This window comes from Sapajus apella, unplaced genomic scaffold (assembly GCF_009761245.1).
Source record: "Sapajus apella isolate SASKATOON/1434 unplaced genomic scaffold, GSC_monkey_1.0 scaffold32, whole genome shotgun sequence".
NCBI lineage: Eukaryota > Metazoa > Chordata > Mammalia > Primates > Cebidae > Sapajus > Sapajus apella.
In genome coordinates this window covers 10278863-10304112 of record NW_022436972.1, presented here as the reverse complement: position 1 = coordinate 10304112, position 25250 = coordinate 10278863, and the positions used below count along the sequence as shown (strand labels likewise).

The 25250-nt window shown below is 40.2% G+C and overlaps 1 protein-coding gene across 1 annotated transcript; it reads right to left on the bottom strand.

Moving 5' to 3' along the window:
* Positions 1–424: 424 nt before the first annotated feature.
* On the bottom strand, positions 425–24929 carry SERTM1 (serine rich and transmembrane domain containing 1). Its single transcript, XM_032294474.1, has 2 exons — positions 24624–24929; positions 425–3337 (listed from the first exon to the last, which is right to left on the bottom strand). Exon 2 carries the CDS (start codon positions 3156–3158, stop codon positions 2835–2837), a length of 324 nt encoding a protein of 107 aa, XP_032150365.1. The 5' UTR covers positions 3159–3337; positions 24624–24929; the 3' UTR covers positions 425–2834.
* Positions 24930–25250: the final 321 nt, after the last annotated feature.

The following is a 25250-nucleotide window of genomic DNA, read 5'->3' as shown; positions in this document are numbered from 1 at the left end:
TTAGCCACAGTGTGTCCCGCTGATCATCAGTATCCACTGGAGTCCTTGTTAAAAATATCCAGAAACACCCTGGTTCCACTCCTGAAGGTCTGGGGTGTGGTGTGGGATCCTCTATATTGTCAAAGCACCCAGATTATTCTTTTCATCAGAGAAATGTGGGACTCACTGTCCCAGAGGGAGGTGACTCTTGCAGGGCTGGAGAGACGCTGACATTTGGGTCACACATTACTGACCCTGCTTCTGAGAGAACGTACAGAAAAGGAGTGATATATTCATATGTAAATATATGTCTCTCTATACCTGTGTGTGTGTGTGTGTGTGTGTGTCTGTGTGTGTGTGGTTTGTGCTTAAAACTCCTAGGGAAAGCTTCTTCTCTAGAAGAGATTATAAATTACCTCACTGAAAAAAAATCAAAGAACCAGGCTTTCAATGGACTCCACTTCTTTATTTATAAACCCATCTTCCAACCTTTCTGAACTTCTTAAACAACATGAATTCATCTCAACTTGTACAATCTGTTACCTTGGCAAGCTTCTAATGACAAATCCTGTTTTACATCTTTGAATGTGGCTCTTAATTTCCCTACTTAACGCTGAGAGCAAGAACCATTACAGCAGGGGAGGAATGGGAGTGTGCTTGTGGATTCAATTTAATCTGATTTTTAAAGTAGTTTTGTTGTCAGATATCTTTGTATCTCTTTCACAAGGAAAGGATAAAAAGGTACCCTGAGGACAGATCATACTCAGATTGTTCTGTTGTGTGGCAAATTTGTCCTTTTATTTAAAAAAAATCACTCCACCCATGTCCTTTTTTCTCTCTATAACCAAAACAGCACAGGATTAGTCGAAGAGCAAAAGTGATAATATAGATGTCTCTGTAATTCTGTGTAGCTTTCACGCTACTTTTAATTGGGAGTATATGAGTGTATATGTGCGTGTGTGTGTGTGTGTATATACACACATATATATATATATATACACTCAGAGAAGGCTAATAATGTGCTAAAATAGCAGTTTATCTAGTCCAGTTTTTATACTATGTAATAACACCCAACCTACTGCCATGCTTTAAACAGTAACAGAGGCAAATTTTTCACTAATTATACATTTTAGGGCAGCAACTCTGTTCTGGTCTTACGATGTTTGGGGACATTTTTGATATATAAATAGTTAAATGTGGTCTGATTTAAGTGAGGCTTATGAATAAAAGAAGAAGCAGCCTTCTAATTTTCATTCCCAGACCTCCACTCTCTCAGCATTTTAGACTGATAAAGATAAACCCTGTACAAATAGTGTATTCTTTCCCCCATTCTAATCACTGGAGAGTGCTGACTGCACAATCCAACCAAAGAATGTGTGGAAGCCTCACTGCTTAAGATTATTAAATGTTTTGAACAAGGAATGATTCAGTTGCTATGGGAAGATGGTGGCATGTTGATGCAGTGGCCTTCTGTAGGTTAAGTTCAGTGTTTACCCTGTGGGCCATTTATTCTTAAAATTAAATTAAAATTCTTACTCGTAAGGAGCTGCAGTTTGTTTTGTTTTTAGGGGCAGCTTGAGTTCTCCCACATTCAATGTCAGAGCTCACGTGTGTGCCTAATTTCACAGACCGCCCCTCCCACCCCCCAGCCAAGTTCAGACATAACTGGCTGCCTGCAGCACAGCAGCTCCTAGGATCCCTAACCCTCCCGGAAGCTACACAACTTGAGTGCCTACAATTTTTAATACAAACTTACATCCTGAAATCCTAATGTAGAGTATTATTTTAACATACAACAACTAATTATCAGAGACGAGACATTCGTGGAGTATATAATAACACATATATTTCTAATTTAGTCTCTAAGTTTGGCAACCTAATGTGAGTGAACAAATATCAGACATCTTGGAGCCCTAATATAATTCTGCACTAAAATTATAAAGACTATGAAACTGAATCAAGGAACTTACATGACAGCTAAGAGTTATTACTGTATAAAATACAACTAAATGAATATTTTCCATATGCTTAATTCTCACTGATAGAAATTATTCATATAAAAACTTCTTGGCATCTCTTCTGGTGCTCCTCTTAGTACTAGTAACAGCAATTAATCACAAAGAATTCCACAACTTTAAGGAATTATGACTAAAACATAAGCAGAAAAACAAAATAAAACTCCAGGAGGCAGAAGTACATTACAGACTGCATCATAATACATGTGTGTCTTGCTATTAAAATGTAAACTTTTCCAAAACTTTTCCAAATGACTTACATTTATCAATAAGTGTGATTTTCACTTGTTAAAGTGAAATTAAAGAAAATGTTTAGCATATATTTACCCTCAGTTTTAGAAATGCTATACAGTAAATCTAAATTGACTCTCTTCCTTTTTAAATTTGGTGTCTCCACTTTATCTTTTAAATATGGAAAATATCTTCTACATAGGTCAGACTTGATTTTCCAGTTTCTGCAGGCTCAGTTGATTTCATGGTTTTGTAAAAGAAATGAAATGCAAGAGTCCATGTCCAGCATCCTCGGAGAGGCCACCTCAGATGAATCTACGGCACCCAACAAAGTGGAATGAACTGACCTACACGAAGAAGACCACCCCAGATTCAGCAAGCCGTTTGTGTGAAACTCTGCACCTTCGGTTTTGCACACATTTCCACCAGCATCAGCATCTCCATCCCCAAATGAAAAGCATCATGAATAGAAAAGAAATCAAGATAAAGGAGAAGAAGAAGCAGATCTACATCAAAAGGGTCATTTCTTTCATCAGGCAACGCTTCACACGACAGTTCCATAAGGGGACGCCAAAGCTGCTACCACACTCAAGGACTCTTCCATTTTTCTCAGGATGAAAGGTTTGAAAAAGTGGACCTCTGAGAGGAAATGCTGCAGACTTCCAAATTGGTGAAAGAACTTCCAGCGTCGCTTGGATACTCTGGGTAGGAGGAACTGGAGGAGATGATATTTTTGAGCCTCTGGAGGGCAATGATTAAAAGCAAAAGCAAAAATGCTAAAAGGCTGAGGAATATGGACACATAGATGTAGACATTTGACAGGTGGCCTGAGGATGGGTCCACTGATGTGGACAGGGATGTGGGAAACAGCTCAAGAAAAGTTCCATTCTCCACACTTCCTGAAAACCCCGAGGAAGTGTCAGGTTCAGACATCTTTATGGAGGGTGAAGGAATGAACTGTTAGATTAAAGTCAAAACTTCACACAGGGATTACACAGGACAGATTGGCATTTTTTTTCACGGTCGTGTTTGCAGAAATCACAGGCTGTTAAATCAGCACAACAAAACTTCTTCTTTCTCAAAGGCAGCAGGGGATCAGGTGTGCATTGACACTGAAAAAAACAAAAAAAGCAACTCAGTGCATTCTTCAGAAAATATCACATTTGAATTGCATTTTTGGTTTTTATTTCACTAGGGATTAATTAGAAAACTCACCAAGGAGGAAACAAGATGAAATAACTCTCTTAGGAGCCACTCATGTTTGTATCTTTATATTACAAATGATCGTATAAAAATAAACTTTTATTTTCTGTTCTACAGTACCCTAGGTACCATGTTTCTCCAAGGAACTGAAGATAAAATAAAAGAAAAAATACATTTATGATGTGCTCCATCTGCTGCGATTTCAATAGATGCTCCAAGTATATACTCTGAGATGAGAACACCAAAAGTTAGCTCCAAACCTCCCTCCCCAAGAAAATTAATTCCATACATTCTCCAGCTCATTATCATAATTCCTGACCAGTAAATCCCTCTAGCACACTTTGGAAAATCACTGCACATGTGAGTTTGCATTTTACTGAATGTTTATAAGATGCTGATTTGTTTATAAAAATTCTATCTCCTTGAAATCAGGTGCCATTTCTGTGTAACTCTTTTTCTTAAATGCACCTAGGTACTTTGTTTTACATACTTTAGGCAGTTAATTTAAAAACTTTAGGTTTGTTAAGGAGAAGAACAAAGGTTAGATTCTCTCTGAATGATAGAGAGAGAATCTAACTTCAGGTTTGCTGTTAAAGAGACTTAGGTTTGAGTCCTGAGTTTTCCATTATCTTTGGGAAACTGGGCAAATTACCTATGTTTTCTGAGCATCACTTTTCTTATCTGTAAAATGGTCTGCACCTGCTTCATCTTCTCATGGTGTTATGCATGGACCAATGTAATAGACATGGAAGTATGCTGAACTGTAAAGTGTTTGAGAAAAAATGAGTTTAGTGTGTGGTGGGGGACAAAGGGGGATGGATGAGTGAGTGTAGGGTATTGTGTTTTAAGGGGTGTGGAGGGGGAACCATTTCTTCTTAGGTGCAAAGAAAAGCACTTCACTGTGTTCAGGCTGCGAGACAAGAAGATCCCTCCTGTCTGATAGATACGTCTCTTCTAGTCCAGAAAAGATGTTCTTCCTACCTCTGTATAGCTCTAGTTGTACATTTCTAAATCTTGCTTCCATTGTGGTGCAATACTAACAAGAAAACATTCACTCTGCCTCTAGCTTTCTCTTTCTAAACTCTGCCCTGCATTTTACCTGGAGAACTTGCCTTTTCTTTCTGTTCTTCAAATCTAATTAAGCACTAACTCCTGTAGAGGTTGACATTTGCCACTGTGGCTGGAGCTGAACAGCACTAATGATCCTTGTCAAAGTGGGGACACTTCAAAGAGGGCTGTCCCTGTTGGGTGACACGCAGTCTAATGAGTCCTAGTGAGTTCTTGAGTAGGCTAGGGATGGTGTCTTAGTAGTTCTTAAAATAATTTGACTCCTACTCCTCATTTTGCATTGCCTGGTGATTTTAATTCCATTAGGCTGCTACAGGTTCTTAACCATTCTTGAGAAAAAAAAAAAAAAAAAAAAAGAAGAATCGCAGTGGGACTGCAAATGTGTTACACTGATTTGGCAATACCTAGCCTTTTTACAGCACGTAAATGTTCCAGCCGTTTATCTTTGGGGAATATAGCAAAGAGTCGCAGAGGCAGCATAGAAAAGAAAACTAGGATAGAAACGTCACAGATTGGATGGGAAAAACTATTTAAGATATTCCAGTACAACCTCCTAAGTGTAGCAGAGGCAACAGAAAAATAAAGAAGCTAATTTATTTGACAAAAGTCACATCTCTAATTAGAAGACAAGCAAGGGCTTTTGGCTTCTCCTCACCCTCACCCCTTACACCATCTGGTTTCAATTTCCCTGACGTTTCAGTAGGAAGGATCAAATGTAAACATCATTTCTTTTCTATCATGGGCGGATAAGGTAAAGACTATGCATCTTGTGTGTTCCTTATGACTACTTTGCAGGGCAGGTAGAGCAGGAATCATTCCCATTTTGCAGATGAGAAAACTGACATGCAAAGACATCGTGATTTACTCAGGGTACACAGCTGGACAGTGACGGAAAAGTGACTAGAATCCATGCCTGAACTGTGTTCTTGGTTTTCTCAACTGTGGTAGGAAAAGAAAAATTATGCTTTGGGTAATTAGTTTCTATCTGCCACTTGCTTTGGGCAAGTCCACAGTTTAGTCCTGAACTTTCATTTTTCTCATTTGCACAACAGTGATGCTTACCTTTCCTACTTCCCCAGGAGGTCTTGAGTTAAGACGTGATAACATTTTCCATAATCATCCTTAGAGAATAATAAAAGGCCATCCCAAATAAAGTGCCAGTAGTTAGATAGTTCCTTCTAGAAAGTCTAGAGGGACTTTCAGAGTCTGTCTTAGTCCTACAGTTTAGACAGTTATAGGTCAAAGATTCAGCTGAAGTTGGCCGATTTTTCTAAAGCCACCTTCTCTACTACCCAAATTGGTACCATTTGCTAGAGGTGGGGCTGGACGCACAGACAATGTCGCTCTGATATCAGCAATTCAGGGGGTAAAGCTCACATCTGGCTACCAGAAATCTTGTTAATATCATTTTATAGGGTAAATATTCCCAGAGTAGGTTTTAACTTCCTGAAGATTGCCTCCTTTCAGCCAAAACTCCATGAGCCTCAACTGTCGACAGGGTGGTTTATAGGAAATGGGGCTCAGAAGGTTTGGGTAAAGCATCTGATCTTTTAAGTGGCCTTGGAAAAATAGGAAAAAACGAGGAAATGAAAACTTGTGCCCTTATTTGACATTTCACAACTAAATATCATCTTCCGTAAATATTCCCCCCAAATATTATAGATTTAATATCATTTCCAGGGTACTTCTTAATTTAAAATCACAGCCACACAGATTTCATTTCACTATTTCATCTGCTGTGAAACAACAGAGTGTGTGCACTGTTAGAAAGGATTTTAATTTGGCTGTTAATTCTCATTTCCTTATTGAGGTTTCCAAAATGGGAATATCTTCTTTCTCTCGGGTTTTATTTAATAGTAGCTGTATAATTCTCAGGATGACCCAGGCTGTATGTGTTTAGGCATTGTGACATTGTGGAATGAGGCTGGAGTTGGCGCTGCGGAAATGAAATCAAATGAGTGTATTTCAAGATGATGCTTCTTGGGCTGTTGCTCCCAAACAGATAAGGTTTGAGGAAAAGAAGAAAGAGACTTCATCTTAAATGCATAGCCTTGACCCGTCTCGGGGCAGCACCAGCAGACTCTCATTTCAGGTGACACCTAAAGCCACACGGGGATTTTGATGCTTTTTTTCCCCTCAGAATCACTGTCCTCAGAAGGTGATTTTTGAGAAAGGAAAATGAGACAGCTGGATCAAAACATTATAAATGAAGACCTGTGGAAATGTGTTAGCTCGTGGTCAGCCAGCTTTCTGTTTTTCTCTTGTAATAAAAGCCTGATCTGGGAAGAAATCTACAAAAAAGCAGTCCCCTAGTGAAGTGGGGAAGGAGGGATGCACAGTCTCTCACCATGTGCTCAGTGGGTTGGGGAAAATGGGAAACCACATAGACAGCACAGACCTGGGGTCTCTGATTCCAAGTTATTTAGCACCATGGCCCTGGGACCCCTTCTAAAGAACGGAAGCTTTCCTTCTCGCAGAAGAATTACAGGTACTGGCAATGTTTTGGAAGAAAAGCGTACTCTCTAGCACGTACCTCCATTCTCCATAAATGAAGAGTTGACCAGCTCTCATCTCTGAGTGCTCTCACATAAGCATGGCAGGACACATGGCAGTCAGCGTGTGGGCACAGCCTGTGCCATGGCCTTGACTTCTATGACACGATGGTTTGTAAAACTCAGCCTACCAGTCAGCCTTGACTACTTGAAAGGTTTTTGTTGTTGTTGTGGAAAACTGGGGCAAGCTGCTTTGTTCCCTTGCCTTGCTGTTAGATGCCACATCAATGTTCCATCATTATCAAGTTCTGCTGTCATATTTCAAAAGGTGATCCTCTCAAAACCATGAGGAAAGTGGCATAAAGTATTAACGCAATATAATAAAATGCTTTTTCCAGTACACAAAAGGAAGATTTGATAGTTGAATGGAATTAATGCTTTTAGATGATGTATTAGATCTTTTCCTCTGTAGAACACATAAAAATGAATATTTCCAGAATCCAGAAGGGAACTTATCACATCTGAGCAAAGCTGTTTCTCATTCTATTTAGAAAATGCATGTTTTATATAAGACATTGCAGCCATTCCTTTACCCTTTGCATGATTATCTTCCCTCTTAATGCTTTCTCTCTGCTTAGTGGCCTTTTAGGTCATGCTAGCTGAGAGAAGATTACTGCTGACAATACACACTTCCCACCATCCTTCTCTAAATGTAAATCTTCACTTGCATTCAATGGCAAACATTTACCCCTGGACTTGCAGTAACAGAAATAAAGTTTATTATCTTCTGTGCTACCCTTACTCAAAACTGACTCAGCCATCCATAGAATTACCTGTTTGAGAACCGCCTTTACTTATCAGTACAGCGCTATGGGAGAGCAGAGTTTCGTGTGGACTCTCATTATGAGTCCTTCAATCGGCACAATAAAAACCAAAGCCAGGTTAAGGAAATAAACTGCATCTATCTGTTATTGCACATTGAGAACATTGAATTAGAGGGCCATGTTATGTGAAGAAGGGTGGGGAGATGAAGATTCTGAATTGTCCATTGGAATTCATGGATCTGGACTGGTTGACGTGAGACAAAAGATGAAAATGAACAGTCCTTTTAATCTACAGCTTAAATGAATGATCAGAAAATACAATCAGAATGTTTTCATAGTACTTTGGTGGATAAAAATGATAGAAATGACAAACTAATAGCTTGGTATCAGTGAGGTATTTGAAAAATCAATTCCAGGGCAGGCCATTAGGTTGCTTTGGTTTCAGTCCCGTCTCCTCCATCTCTCCCTCAGTGATGGCGTTTGTCTGCCTGGATTACTCCTAGGCTTTGTAAAATATTTCCTCAGCAAGAAGTAAAAATAAATGTAAATTTTACTAGGAATATTTTTACTGTAGAGAACTTATTTTGCACTACTTTAAAAATTAGTTAGCTACATAAGGTATAATTCTCAGAATATTCACAATATATTTTTCTTGATATGTAAAACAGAATTGATAGAGGGAAGCTAAAAAAGAACACAGGAAAATTTTTCAAAAAAGGATATGAACTTAACTGTTTTGATCATCTACCTCATACAGTCTCAAAAGTAATTAAGCATAAGTCCCTTGCATTTATTTAACTTTGTGTTTCTGGGGGAAATCAAACCTCCTTCTCCTTCTCCTCCTCCTCCTCCTCCTCCTCCTCCTTCTTCTTTCTCCTTCTTCTTCTTTTTGAGACAGAGTCTCACTCTATCACTGAGGCTGGAGTGCAGTGGCACAATATCAGCTCACTGCAACCTCTGCCTCCCAGATTTAAGCAATTCTCTTGCCTCAGCCTCCCTAGTAGCTGGGATTACAGGCACCTGCCACAATGCCCAGCTAATTTTTGTATTTTTAGTAGAGGTGTGGTTTCGCTGTGTAGACCAGGCTGGTCTCGAACTCCTGACCTCAGGTGATCTGCCCATCTCAGCCTCCCAAAGTGCTGGGATTTACAGGCATGAGCCACCACGCCCAGCTGAAACTATTATTCTTAATAAATTTTTTAGTATGTTTACATCCATGGGAGGATTTTATATCCAAATCACTGCCTTAGCAAGAATAAGCATTTAAAAACATAGTGTCTTAGAATAAAATAGATAGTTAAATGGGTAATTTTCTAGATAAAAAGGTCAAGTACAAAACCAGGTCCAGGCGTAGCATTTTCATGATTCTTTTACAGTGTTTAGAAAAGACCAAAGAGTAGATTTTCTGTACTTCACAGAGACTGGACCCATCTTGGCTAACATAATTAACCTAAATCAAAACAAGAAAAGGAGTAATCTGAAGGTTAAAGGAAAGAAGTAGCAGAATGATGGCTAAGAAGTAGCAGAATGATGCAAGTCACTTTTAGAGAGCAGGAGAAAAGGTCATTGGCTAAACACTTGATTGACAGAAAAAGCCAACAGCCGGAGAAATAATGACTTGAAGATCATAAGCAAGATTATAAGGAATCTATGGGAAGAAAGAAGGTAAAAACAATATTGGTTTTTCAAGATGTTACAGTATTTTTTTTTTTTTTTGAGGCAGAGTCTTGCTCTGTTGCCCAGGCTGGAGTGTAGTGGCGCAATCTCAGCTCACTACAACCTCACCTCCTGGGTTCAAGTGATTCTCCTACCTCATTTTAAATGAGAGCTTTGGGGATCAATTCTTCCCCCCTACCAGCTCTGATCATTTCCAATATTTTAGAAGTATATTAAGAAAGACATCTTTTAATCTCAGAGTAGCTAAAATTGGTTAAATCATGGCATTAGTAAACAAAAAGTCTTGCTTATTCTTAGCAAAACTAGACAACCTTTCAAAAAATTCTCTAACTGGACATGGTGACTTACGCCTGTAATCCCAGCACTTTTGGAGGCTGAGGCAGGAGGATCGCTTGAGCCCAGGAGTTTAAAACCAGCCTGGGCAATATGGCGAAAACCTGTCTCTACCAAAAATCCAAACCATAGCCAGACATGGTGGCATGCACCTGTAGTTTCAGTTACTCGGAGGCTGAGGTGGGAACATCACTTGAGCCTGGAAGGTCAAGGCTATAGTGAGCCATGATTGTGCCACTGCACTCCAGCCAAGGTGACAGAGTGAGACCCTGTCCCCCAAAAAAATAAGTGAAATAAAATAGAATTCTCATGAAACATGCTGTGCTAGGATAATGGAATGGTGCTTGTTCCTTTTCTTTTGTGTTTCATTTTGTCTCTATTGTAAAATAATTTGTATCCAATATATATTTTTTGTCCAATCAGAAAATGTTCATAACTGTCTCCATATATAGAGTGATATTTAGAACGATTTTATGCTTGTAAAATAAATATGTGATTGTCATAAATCCCTGGGAATGAGTCAGCTAGAGCTTTTTTTTAAGTCCTTTGCATGTAAACTACTAGGTATCCTCAGGCTTCAGAGGCCTTTGTGTGCCTCTAAAACTGTCCTAAGAGATCAGAGAAGAACTTGAAATTCTGTCTCCCATAGGCATCCAGGCTAATGAGTTTAATAAGAACCTTTTTGTTGGTCTATGTTCCTGTAAATGTCTATTATTTTGTGTGTGTGTGTGTGTGTGTGTGTGTGTGTGTTTAATTTATAATAATAGATATGCAGTAAATATTTCATCCACTCCATAACATAGACCCAAAACTTCATTGCCACTTAAAATATCTTGATAGTTGAGGCTTGATTCACAGAAAGAGAGCAATGTAAACTAACCAACGTAACCAGTTCTCTATTTTTGCACATAAGAATACAACAAGGAATCACAACCATTATCTATCCATAAGATCACATGTATAGACACAATGTGAAAAAAAAAGTAAAGATTCCCCATTAAGGAGATATTCTTCCCTTAATGTAATGCAAGATCACTGGTAGATTTCAGATCCACTTGTCTGAAAAAAAACCACAAAAACAAAACTTCAGCATTAGCAAAATAATTACACAGGTCACTATTTATATCTATCTCTATTGACAACTGCAGTCATGTATTTGTTTAAACTAGGGTACTTTATATAATAACCTATTCCCTAAAAATGGATTAGAACATCACAAATATGCATGAATGTTATGTGTCTTGCATTTCCCAATAGGAATTCAAGCTAACAGAGTCTTTTACTTAATGACATTTTTAATCAAGGCATAGCATTTCCTTGAATTAATGAACCATTGTTTCTCATAATACAACTACAGATAGAACCCTAGTTGATTACATAGTCTGTAAATTGCTCATTTCATCCAGATATTAGCCAAGTGTTTGGCATAACATATACATATGAATTTTGCCAGATAAATGATCTCATTCTTCCAGTTCTCCAAGGCTGACAGTCAAAGTATGATAATGCTTTCAAGAGTAAAATGGGTATTTAAAAAGAATAATGCTTGGTAATTGGCAGCTTAGGCAGGCTAAGTTTTGAATACATTCAGTTTTGGCCATATGATATTACTTAGTAGTCAGCTGAATACTCAGAGAAAAAAAGTAGAATTCAGACCTCAAGATTTCTCCCCTTACAAGGATCCTCAATGTAAGATCCTTGATGGATCTTGGATCAATTAAAAGAAAAAAAAGTCTTTGTTATAAAGCACATTATTAGGACCACTAGGGAAATTTGAATATGGACTGTACATTAGATAATTATCATATCAATATTAAATTTCCTAGTGGTAATATAGGAGAATGTTCTTGTTCTTAGGAAATGCATATTAAAAGTATCTAGCCATAAAGTGTCATATCATCAACTAACCCTCAAGTGGTTCAGCCAAAATAGCAAAAAAGTACCCACACATACACATATACATATATACATAAAACAAATGTGTCAAAATGTTAACAACTGGTTAATCTAGTTGACAGATTTATAGGTATTTATTGTTATTATTCTTGCAACTTTTCAACAGGTTTAGAAGTTTTCAACATACAAGTTGAGGAAGAAAATAATTTATCCCAAGGAACTCAAGAAAATATGCTTAGAAAAATATGCAGTAAGTCAGCCAAAATGTTAGACGCTTCTAAGGAAATACAGTGATGGAAGCCAGATTCTTCTGTGGGCATTAGAAAAGCTCAACGACTTGCTGCTACCATCAGCTCATGATGCCCAGTAAGCCACAAAAACTTACAGTGAAGCATCAGAGGATGAACTAGAGGAAGTTTAATACGACCAGGGAACTGCATCCATGTTGGTGGGAGAGGCTGCCTGAAGACCAGGAACGGTGACTCACCAGTAAGCCTTATTCACAACTCTACTCCTGCCACCACCCACTGGACTGAATCTCATCTGGGCCTCCAAGAGCAAATAATCCTGTTATGTGCATCTTACATCATCAGTCATCTTCAGAGGCAGCCAAGGATATCTCTCCTGCAGTTTAAATACCCAGTCAAAGCTTGGGACTAGCAGTTGTCTAATAAAAACTAATGAGTAGGTGATCTGTGAGAAGATCAGGGAGAACCCACAACAGCCAATGTGGTCCAGGTTCAAAGCAGGGACTTCAAAAGCAGCAGATAAGCTAAACACAAGTAGAGACTTTACTAGGCGGCTAAGTCAAAGAGGCTGCAAACAGCAAGTTCCACAGACAAAAATGCTCACACTCCTTACAACTCTTATAACTAGCAACCACCTCCCTAATTAACTTGCTTTGGGTGAGTTCTCTAGTGTAGCAAGAGTCTAAACTTGACCCCATGAACTCACGTACAGTCCAGGGCAGACTCTTGCAATAGGGGCCAATGAACAGTTTAGAAATTGAATCTAGTCATGGCAAAATGCAGTTGCAATTTAAAAAACATAGGAAACATCGCTACGAATAGTGTTTTTCCCAGTCGTCACCGATCATATGACCGAGGATACAGGTAGGGACCTGAAATAGTACCAGATAAGTCTGATATTAGACAGAGGTTACATAAAACATGATCTCTACAAGGAGACTAAGTGCTCTCTCATGGCTGCAAAATTACTCATCTACCTGGATTTCCAAGGACACCTGAGAAGGGAGACAACAGAAAGAGGGTGTTGTGTCCTTCATTAGGAAAGCACCTTCCTAGGTGGGGTTTCCCTTGGTCTTGCTAATCCTCAGTGTGAACACAGCGGCCGAGTCTGCCAATGCTCTCTCTTTCTCTCACAGGTGGCACCATGAACTAAAAAGTCTGGTAAACAAAGAAAATGTCCACATGTTCCTCATAACATGGAACAAAATGAGATGGCAGGCTATCAAGTGTGGGTGGAAATCAAGTCCTCGGAAGCCCGTTGTCATTTTAGATAACGATTCAAGACCAGAACCTGTCAAAGACGATACAGAAGCAACAGACAAGGGTAGGCTCGCATTCTCCCAGAGCATATTTCAACTTGAAAATGTAAGAAGGTGAAACTGAAAAATAATTAGGAATTATTTGTAGAAAACAGACTCCAAAGTAGTGACCTACAGAAAATAGTTCCACATTCTTTTAAACATATAAGTAAATATCTTTTTACTCGAGGAAATTATGGATAACCTTTAATACACGATTTAACAGACTTTGTTCTTTATCAAGGCTGAGCTCTTCTCCTCACTTTCAGAGGCTATGAGCTCTGCATTTTAAATTCACTTGTAGAAATAGCCTACGCTTTCACCCATTATTCACTATTCTTACATCTAGTATTAGTTCTTTTTTGTTTCAATGGTGTGAGCTGGGACGTAGGGACACATTATGGCAGAAGAATGATGAAAGGTACACGGGAGGGGAGGGGGTGGGTAAGGGCATCCCCAACTCATTGAGAAGTAGCAGTCTGTCTTCAGAGCATGATTTGCACACGAAGGCAAACCCAGGACGCTTATGGGGGTGAAAGAATGTGCAGAATCAGTTTGAGAAACAAGAACAAGGGCAGCATAAATGATGGCTGCTAGTATTTACCAAATAAAAGCATGCACCAACTTTGCATGTGTGTCTGTATATGTATGTGTATTTTCTTTAATTACCACAACTCACTAAGATAGTTGTTATTATCTCCCACTATATTTTTTTAGCAGACGAGAAAATCAAAGCTCAGAGAATTTTTTTTTTAATTTAAATATGCAGAGTCCTGCTCTGCCACCCAGTCTGGAGTGCAGGGGCATGATCTCAGCTCACTGCAACCTCCACCTCCTGGGTTCAAGTGATTCTCATGCCTCAGCCTCTCCAGTAGCTGGGATTGCAGGCTCCCACCACCACGCCTGAGTAATTTTTGTATTTTGGTGGAGACGAGGTTTCACCATGTTGCCCAGGATGACCTCAAACTCCTGAGACCACTGCCTGTCTCCTCAGCCAATCTGCCCGCCTCAGCCCCTCAAAGGGCTGGGATTACAGGCATGAGCCACTGCATCTGGCAAGCTCAGAGAATTTAAAGCCTGGTCCAAGCTCACCCCACCACTAAGAGGCAGGTCTGGAATTCAAATCTACAGCTCTCCATCTCCAATTGTATAGTCCTTCCATTCCTTCTCTCTGGGGAGGCTGTGGGTTGAGGAGGAATGTATTTGAGACTTGCAGTCACTGGCGTTCACGAAATGTTTCTGATGTCCCTTCTCCTAGGCCTGTTGTAGGATTGCATGTTCTAACTCCCTCTGAATTTAGGGTGGCCATATGACTTGTTTTGACCAATGAAGTGTATGAAAGGTGACATGTCACTTCTAGATAGAAAATGTAAGATCTGGCTTGAGATTTGCCAGCCCCTTCCCTCTGCTGCAGTTACTGTGTCATGGTGTAAGTACCTGCCAACGTCAAATCAGTCTGCATCCTTGTGTGACTACAGTGAGTCTCTTCACTCCTTGCTGGCCCCATTGACACTTATGCAACATGAATAAACTTTAATTGTTTTAAATCACTGAGATTTGGGGTTTGTTACTGTAGCATTATTCTCCTTCTATGGACCAACATAAGGTCTCACTATACTTTGATGGCTGAGTTTATTATGGGTCTCTAAGAATTTGACCATAAATAAGTCAAATGATGACTATCTGAGAGTTGTATGAATTGTGTATGTAATATGTTAAAACTCTCTTTTGGTATTGGTGAGAAAGAAGGTTTTAAAGGCTGTTTTGGTTAGCTTTAATTTCATAGAAGTGTTAGATTTAAGGGCATGAGATTTAGCCACGGGTAGAGGCAAAGACATGTTCCTTAACAAGCTGGAATATGATGAGCTGCTCCTGTATAAGGATAATCCTGACCAGCTGTCACTTAGCAGGCACGAATGGTTTCAAATGAGAACCAGTGAGAGGCAATGAGGCTATCAGACTAACTCATGACTCCTAGTGGAAAAAAAAACTCATCGTACAAGTAAGGGTCCATGTATCATCTTTGGTTAAGAAAACTATATTCTTTGCTGCAATCATACATTGAACGAATACTTCTTAACAATGTACAGGAAGGGATAGAATTTTACCATTATGTGCATGAGTCTAATGCATCTATAATTTGTATAGTAGCCAGCTTGAGGAAGAAATATAAAAGACTTCTCTTATATGAGCTGTCTCTTATGATCTGGCCACAGGCTACTTTTCCAGTCTCATTTTTACCATTACTATTTTCAGTTCCCCAATTAAAAAATACTTACGTTGAATCCTAATATGTGTACATGTCCTCTCCCTAACTTAAACCCAAATCCAATTTATTCACTCCAAGCCTTTACTCAAGTCATCCATCCATCCCCTGTGTCATCTGTTTATTATTCACCTATGTACTTTCTTTATGCAAATTTCTGGCCCCCTTCTCTGCATTCTCAGCATATTTTCTGTAACTTTCTACACTAGCATTTCTCACATTTTACTATACTTACTATATTTATTTACCTATCTTCTTTAACAGACTGAGAAGTCCTAAAATAAAGAACTAAAAATTCACTTATTTTATATCCACAGACCAGTACAGAATGTGGCATAAAGATGATCAATCAGCATTTGCTAGATGGCTGCATGAATGAAAGAATAAGGGAATAAAGAAACTTGAAGCTTCTTGGAGAGAGAGCTCATGTTTACTCTGTTTTTACAGGTAAAAGAATATTTAACGAACGAATAAATGATCTTGTGTAAAATTGTAAATATTACTCAAAGGGGGTAAGCATCAGCAGTAAAGAATAATAATGATGAACCCTCTCTAAATTTTAGAAATGTTTTAGTTATGGCAATAAAATTAATAGTTTCTGGTTCCAGGGCAAACTCTGCCCATATTTTTAAAAATAAACCATTTGTGTCTTTCAACAATGTCTAACAAAGCTAAGATTTTATTTGGTCAAGTGTTCACCAGGATAACTGAGGAAAGGGTGGAGGAATGTGCTGGAAATACTAAAATACATTCTTGTGAACAAGCTGGAGGGTCATAACAAATGTATTCTGAAGGGCACAATAAAAATCACCATAGTGAGATGATGAAGCTCTGGCTGAATATGAACCAAATGCATTTTTGAAAGAATTCCTTAAGTTACACTCCATGATAATCCCATCCTTTGAAAATTACAAGTCCTTTATCATCACAACCTATGACGCTGTGCTCATCTGTGGAAATAAAAAGGGTCAAGGAAAATACCCACTTCATGATCATTGTAGGGGAAGCTTATTATAATTCACTAGCTTCAGGAGTATCACATAGCATAGGACTGTTAGCTACTCCATTTGAACGCTAAACCAAACCAAACCAAACCAAACAAGTGAAACCAAAACAGCTCAAAATTCAATAGCAAATCAGCACAGAAAAAAAAGGCTTACATGTTTAGAAATTTTTCAATTTAACTATGAAGTGCTACTTTGGAGATCAAGGCTACTCAAAGCAGCCACCTGGCTCCCTCCCTGACTGACATGTTGGTTACAGGTCCCTGTGAGATGAGGAACTTGCAACAAATACAGTGCTTCCTTCATCAAGAAAGTCTTGTTACAAAAGAAGAAAAAAAAAGGAAATAGCTAAACTAAAAAGTATGCCTAGTGCCTTATTTGATTTGTATTCTGGCATGAGTTCTGTATCTCATGACGAATAAGTAATAATTCAAATGGGCGCTGGTGCACGGACGGTACTTCTAGCAGTTCTGGACGCAGATCATAGCCATGGTGATGTGAGCAGCAGTCTCCTTAGCAGCACTATGCCAGGGAATTAATCCAAAAACCTCAGCTTCTTAGGAAAATAATAAGAGGAATGAAAACATATGAGCAGATGAGCACAAGAGAAGCGAATATTCTCTTATTTCATTCATCGTACAACTAACTGCAAATATGTATCAAGTACCTAATGTATTCTTTTGTTTTCCTTTATAATCCCTCTCAATCTTAACTTTCCCCTATTAAAAGAGAGAAAAATCACTTGAACCTGGGAGGCGGAGGTTGCAGGAGCCGAGATCTCGCCACTGCACTCCAGCCTAGTAACAGAGTGAGACTCCGTCTCAAAACAAACAAATAAACCAACCAAGAAACAACCAAGTAAAACCATGGAAAACCAAAATCCAAACAAGCATTAATAATAACAAAAGAAAAAAAATTTCATAGAAACAGAAAGCGAAAAGTCTTTAGCAATCAGGAAAATGAGGCCTCCAAAAGTTAAGTGAAATTTGAAGGTCATTGTTTATATGTCACTTATTTTTGAAAAAGGATGTGCAGTAGGAACTCCAGCTAGTGACAAAAAACACACATTGAGGGCCCAAGACCCCTTTTGCAACCCAAAATCCACTCCACACTCAGAACTGAGCTGAGTGGCTAACAAGAGGAAGGCAGACAAAAAAGAAGTTAAATTTTTTTAATCCAGAGGCTTTTTTTCATCATATGAATCAAAATATGTGCCAAGCAGGGAGTCCAGTGGAAAAATGTAAGACCAAAACCAACAGGGATAATAGGGTGACACTTGAACACACTGAAGAATCTTGGAAACTCATCCCATTCAACTAGACCCACTTTGTTGGCAAGGAGTCTTTCTGACGGTCTGAGACTAGCATCCAAGCTCACCAAGGACTTTCCCATGAGGAAATGTTAGAAGGATAGGTTACTTGAGGGGAATGGCAGAGGGTACAGATTGAGTATTCCTTATCCAAAATGCTCTGGACCAGTAGTGTTTCTGATTGGGGATTTTTTTTTTGTTTGGATTTTGGAATATTTGAATATACATGAGATATCTTAGGGATGAGACCCAAGTCTAAACACAAAATTCATTTATGTTTCATATACACCTTATACACATAACCTGAAGCTAATTTTATACAATATGTGTAAAATTTTTTGCATGAAAGTTGTGTGCATTGAACCATCAGAAAGCAAAAGCGTCACTTTCTTAGCCACCCATGTGGACAATGTGTGGTTATTTGGTATCACCATTATTCCTGACTAAATTTATATGCTACTCATAGCAATTATTTTCTTACACTTATTCATACATAAATACTTAACACTAACAGATATGACATCATTAACACAGAGAAAAAAATGTGTTCAAGGGTAACTAAGCAGGCCAGGTGCGGTGGTTTACGCCTGTAATCCCAGCACTTCAGGAGGCTGAGATGGGTGGATCACTTGAAGTCAGGAGTTCGAGACAAACTTAGCCAACATGGTGAAACCTCGTTTCTACTAAAAATACAAAAATTAGCTGGGCATGGTGGCAGGTGCCTGTAATCCCAGCTACTCGGGAGACTGGGGCAGGAGAATCTCCCAGCTACTTGGGAGGCTGAAGCAGGATAATTGCTTGAACCTGGGAGACAGGTGTTGCAATAAGCCAAGATTGAACCACTGCACCTCAGCCTGAGTGACAGACCGAGACTCCATCTCAAAAAGAAAAAAAGTAATTAAGCAGTACAGTTGCATCACAAGAATACTTGTATCAGCTGTTCAACAACAGTAACAACAAACAGCAGGCTTTCAGTCTCAACCTGCCATGCTGCCTTTTGATGAAAAGGGTACCATGCACTGTGGCGTCATGCCAGTGCTCAAAAAGTTTAAGATTTTGGGACATTCAGACTTCAGATTTTTGGATTAAGGATGCTCAACCTGCATTAGTTAGTTTTTTTTGGGCCTGGTATCGTTTATATGAGTGTGTCATATTGAACACATAAATCATAAATTATGTCTTTATGATCTGTATACTTTTCTACATGAATGTTAACTGCTAATATATATGTGTATATATGTATATATATATATATATATTTATTTATTGCATTTTAGGTTTTGGGGTACATGTGAAGAACATGCAAGATTGTTGCATAGGTACACACATGGCAGTGTGATTTGCTGCCTTCCTCCCCTTCACCTATATGTGGCATTTCTCCCCATACTATCTCTCCCCACCTCCCCACTCCCGTCCCTCCCCCATTTCCCCCCAACAGACCCCAGTGTATAGTGCTCCCCTCCCTGTGTCCATGTGTTCTCACTGTTCAACACCCGCCTATGAGCTAATATATTTTTTTAAAGGAAAAGAGTAATACGTGCCACGTCATAGTGAGGAAGGTCTACTGCTTGTTGCATGAACTATTTGAATGCTTCCCTTTTCACACAAACTAGGTGGCATTACAGGATAACAGTGTAAATGATACATTTTAAGAATGTATCCTATGGAGAAAAAAATCAGCAAGCTTAAAAGTACATGCACAAAGATGTATTCTGTGGCAAAACATCGAAGCTACTAAAATGTCCGTGACTTAAGGATTGGTTAAATAAATTACAGAAGAGGGCCCGGTGCGATGGTTCATGCCTGTAATCCCAGCACTTTGGGAGGCCAAGGTGATGGATCACCTGAGGTCAGGAGTTCAAGACCAGCCTAACCAACATGGTGACATCCTGTCTCTACTAAAAATATAAAAATTAGCTGGGCATGGTGGCAAGTGCTTGTATCTCAGCTACCTGGGAGGCTGAGGCAGGAGAATTGCTTGAACCCAGGAGGCAGAGGTTGCAGTGAGCCGAGATTAAGCCATTGCACTCCAGCCTGAGCAACAGAGTGAGACTCCATCTGAGAGAGAAGAAAGAAAGAAAGAAAGAAAGAAAAAGAAAGAAAGAAAGAGAAAGAAAGAAAGAAAGAAAGAAAGAAAGAAAGAAAGAAAGAAAGAAAGAAAGAAAGAGAAAGAAAGAAAGAAAGGAAAGAAAGAAAGAAAGAAAGAAAGAAAGAAAGAAAGAAAGAAAGAAAGAAAGAAAGAAAGAAAGAGAGAAAATGACAGAAGAGTCACACCAAAGTCTCCTGATCCTATTATATTAAAAAGGGCTGTATAAAATTTTATCTCAAGTTCCAGATACATGCGCAGGACGTGTAATTTGTTACATAGGTATATGTGTACCATGGTGGTTTGTTGCACCTATCAACACATCACATAGGTATTAAGCCCCACACGCATTACCACGCTGGGGTGGTAGGATGCTCTCCCTCCTACCACCCCTGCGGCAGGCCCCAGTGTGTGGTGTTCCCCTCCCTGTGAAAAAGGACCATATTTTCTAACATGAAAAGATGCTGAACATTTATAGCTAAGTTAAGAAAGTAACCTTCAGAATAGTATATAGTATGATTCCATTTTTGTAAAATAACTTCTACTACTACTGCTGCTGTTACTACTATTATTCACACATATATTTTAGATGCAAAAACAATGAAGCAAAACAAGAGGTTATATACCAAACTGTTAACATACGTTTTTGTTAGAGGCTAATATTATGGGGCATGTTAACATTCTATTTTGTGCATTTCTGTATTTATATTTTGACAAAAAGAATGTGTATTAACATCAGAAAAAAACAATAAAGGTATTTTCATTAAGAAATAGAAATAAAATTTGATTATAACATATGCCATAAAAATACTCCTGGTTTTTAAGCTCAGAACTTGTTTTTTCTCTTCCCCCTCCTCCTTCTCCCCTCTTTTTCTGTACCATCTATACTTAACACAAACCTTTGAAATGGTTCATTTCTACCATATTTTTTGAAGTTTGACTCTCAGGCTGATGCCAGAGAGTAAATCTTCCTAATAGGGCTTAAATGTACTTTGAGGTAGCATTGCATTTTACAGGATGTCAGTGTTCTATTTAAGAAATGAGAATAGTATATCCCTCTGATATAATCCTGGTCACAAGGAAATCAAAGGTGAATAAGGACCAAACCAGTTTAACGAGTAACAACAGTTGATAGATTAACAGGTACTTCTAATCACTACCAGACAACCCTGGCAAATTAACCGGGAAAGCTCCATATTGGCTTCCCTTGGGAAGTGAATCTATACGTTGAATGTTTCCTGAATGAATTTAGTTAGTGTTTTAACTCTGGTTTCAGTCATCTTCCAGTCTCTCTTAATTTGAAACTGATTCTTATTGCAACCTATCATTCTGCTTCTGATCAGGAGTTGGATTCAGGTCTGTTACCTTCTTAAGTGACCCTTTTAACAATTATCAGAGGCGTACATTTTCCAGACCCTTTCACTGTTAACAATATCAGCATCAAGAATCAAAGTACAAATTGTAGAGCTAGACTAACTCCCCATATTAATACACCTTAACAGATGGGAATTTGAAAGTTAGGAACTCAGAGGTTATTAGTGACGTACCCCATTCTTGATGGCAATGTGGAGGTTTGTCCGACTGGCACTGTTTTGGTTGGATTATGCTACTTCCTCTTAGACATATGTTAAAGTGTGTATGGTTGCTTGATGGCTCAAATATCTTTATCTATTTTTTCAAAAAAAATTTCCAAACTTAGTAAAGGTGAAATAATGATTATTTCCTATATTTGTAAGGAACTCTTGAAGGAAGCATTTTATTAGACTGAGCATGAGACTGAGCATGAAGACATTGTATCCTAGAGACACATCTGCCACAAATCAGAATCAGAACAGAAGGGACCACAAAATTTGGCCCAGTAGACTGTTGACCGGCCCTTGAAATGGCCAGTGAATGCATTGGGCCACATACGCATACCAAGAGCTTCTTCATCTAAGCCTCTGGCTTGAATCCCCTAGGCACGTATGTTGGCTAAAAGGAATTCTGTCAACTCATGCACTAAGCTTGAACTTTTTCCTTGTTGGGTTCCCTATTATATTAATTAAGTTAAAGGTTTTATTATTATTCTTTTTAGCTCTTATTACAAACAATCATTAAAGTTTATAAATATTAGGCCTATAATACTTTATATTAAGATACTAATATATGTTCCACAGGTAGATATTTGAAGAAAACAACATTCTTCTGCAGCACTACTTTTTGGCTTTTACTTCCATTTAACTAATTTTTACTGAGTGGCTCATGGGTACCAGAAGCCAGGCAAAGTGGGACCTACATAGTGCCTGGCACCCAGGGCCATTCAGAAATGTATTTTTTCAGATTCTTAAATTACTACTTAAAAAACTCAGATTAAACAAAACACAAATTCGGCCATAATTTTTTCACTTCTCCATCATAACTAATTAAGTAAAAAAAATGCTCATACAAACTGTACAAACGTTTTTAAATAAGGACACCCCCCCCAATGTTGTCATATAAGTAGAGGGAGAAGAGTAAGCCAGAGAAGAACAATTATCAAATGAGCTCAGACTTGATCTAGCAGAGGCTGAATCAGAATTTTTGCTGTGATGAGTTAGTCTTTCTTTTTTATAATGAATGGATAACTCCAAGTTTGCTTAAAGGTTAGTATGGTTGGTCATTCTTACAAATCAGCTCTGTCATTATTCATCTGCCCTCATTAAGAAAAAAAAGAAAAAGGAAGAGAAACCCAGGAAACCTGCAAATAAACTCTCAGGGATTTGATGCCACACACGATCACACAGTTATTTGGCTCTTAACCTCTGACGTGCTTGTTCACATCGTAGACATATAGTAAAATCTGTTGAACGGAACGAATCAACAAGGAGTATAAACTCGATCTTGCCTTACAACAGGTTTCTTTAATGAGAACAATAAATGTGTGTGTTAAGCTCTTCAAAGCACTTTGGCTTACATGGAAGAATAAAAAATAATAAGTAAGCCCCTCAAAGCCAAAACACAAAAATGGAATATCCCACCCACTTGCTGGCTCTCAATATTTCCAGATTACTTTTGAGGTTGGCAGATTGTTCGGGGGCCCTACGATGTCCAGCATTTGAAGGTGACTAGGGCATGGGCTGAGGGAGGCTCCGAGACCAGGCAGCCTCACTTACAAGCCCTCCAAAAGGCAATTTACATTACAGATCAACTAAAAACAGTGTCCTGTGTGTGGTGGTAGAGGGGAAAAGACATCACTCTACTTAGTAAATGAAGAGTATTTAGTTACAAAAAGATACTTAAGAACCTCTATGGGCAGGATCACAAATAAGCTGAGACACCCAGTCTAGTTGTATAATTCAGCAAATTAAATATATATATATATATATAATGTTTTCCCCCCAGAGGGTGCATGCGCTCCGCAAGACTGCATGAAGAGACAAACCCTTTAAGAAAGACCATCACTTGTCGAGCCTCTTTTCCTGTTGACAGGCTGTTGTCTGAACAATGAATCCTGGAAGCACCTAGGAGAAAGCACCTAGGAGAAACGTCTTAGGGAGTAGTCCCGCGGGTCCGCCCCAGGACAATAAGGCTGTCAGTTTCCCCGTCCTTTGCACCTGTAGTACGGGTTGTATCAAATGCGACGCTTTGAGACATCCTCTAGCCATGGGAGCCCGTCATCTACCACAAAGAACCACCGAAGTACTTACTTTAGCAGAACAGTTTCCGAATGAAAATTATCGGGGAGAGGAAATGAAGGACATTAAGAAACAGACCCCGTCTCTAGAGTCTGAGATCAAACCCGAGACCGAAGGAGCCCAGGCATCTGGTGGAGGAAAGCGGGCAGGCATAGCCCTAATCCTGGTCCCCAGCAAGGTATTTCTGTGAATGAATGGGTCCCTCTGCTCCCTGGTGGAGGGCACATTACAGATCCCTTTCCTAAATCGGAACTTAAGCAATTTGCTCATCATTTGCACACCTTGACAGGGAAAGGCAGGATTCCAGGGTCTCATCAGACCTGGGAAAAGGGGAAGGGGCGCTGGCGCAGTTACCTACTGGGTTTCCGGGAGCTAGGGAAAACACTCCTGGGAAACGCAAGTGTTCAGCGCCACATAAAACTTCCCCGGATTTAGGGCCACCCGAAGACAGGCGAAAAGACTCGCTAGCGCCTTAAGGTGCAAAGCCAGCTGTCAGTGTGCTCGTGGCGGGTTCCCGTTCCCGGGAAGGGACGCAAATGACCCTAGAAAATCAGACAGGAGCAAAACAAACCCAAGAATGACCCTCCACACACTACAAAGGCAAAAGCAAACAGAATGTACCTAGACAACACTCTGCAAAGTGTAGAACTGTCTACGCCTGTCTGGAGGAATCCACCTTTGCAGAGCGGCTGACGCGAGGGTAGACCTTTCCGGCTCCCCGTGTCGGGGACTGAGGCAGGTCATCCCGGGGCCAAGGACATTGCGCTCAGGGCCCCTAGCGGCTCCTACTGCAGCCCATGGAGTCACCCCGAGACTCGGAGACCGGGCTGCAGGTGCTGCTCGGGACAGTAAGGACAACGCGAAAGGGATAGATTTGGGGGTGGTCCACAGCAAGGAGCCAGATCTCCGGGAGCCCGGAAAGAGTCTGGGAGGCCGCTCTCCTCCAGGACCCAAGGCCGCCCCAGGCAAGGAGTCGGGGCGCCCCCGCGTTGGGCAAGTTCACCCCCAGAGCTCGGAACCCTGCAAGTCTCCCTCACCGACCTGCAGGTCAGGACACGCGACTTCCCGGGCCCGGCTCCTGCGTTCGCGGTGGGGCGATGCTCCGAGCTGGACGATCCGCACCCGCGAAGCACTCCTCGGGAATGTCGGGCGCAGGGGCGCGGCGCGCAGCCTGGGCGCACGGCTAGCAGCGGGCGCAGCCGGAATGGACCGGGGCTGCAGGCTCTGCACAGCCCGCGCGTCGTCCCCCCGCCCCTCCGGGCCGCACAACCAATGGCCGCAAGCTGAGCCCACTCCTCGCCGCCCCCCAGTCTCCGCTCTGGCGGGCGCTTGGCTCTAGGACGGCGCCCAGCTCGGTTGAGGGAGGAGCTTGCGCCACCGTTGGAAAATCCTGGAGGACGAGAAGGCGTTGCGCAGGGAGCCCCATCTGGGGAAGGCAGGTGTAGTGGGTGAACTTTTGTGTGTGTGGAGGAGTGGGGTGGGGGGGTGGGTGCAGTTTCTTTAGGGCTCAGGGACCTCTCTGTAGATGAAAGCATCCACTTCTTGCCAACTTTCTCCCCCTCTTACATCTTTTATGAGTTCTGCGCAGCCCCCGCCCTAAACAACTACTCTGGGTGCATCATCGCAAGCCCAGCTCCGACGGAGCTGCGTGGGGCATGGCCTTATCCT

Excerpts from the sequence above, each read along its gene's own strand:
- SERTM1 (XM_032294474.1), bottom strand. The coding sequence starts at position 3,158 with ATGTCTGAACCTGACACTTCCTCGGGGTTTTCAGGAAGTGTGGAGAAT.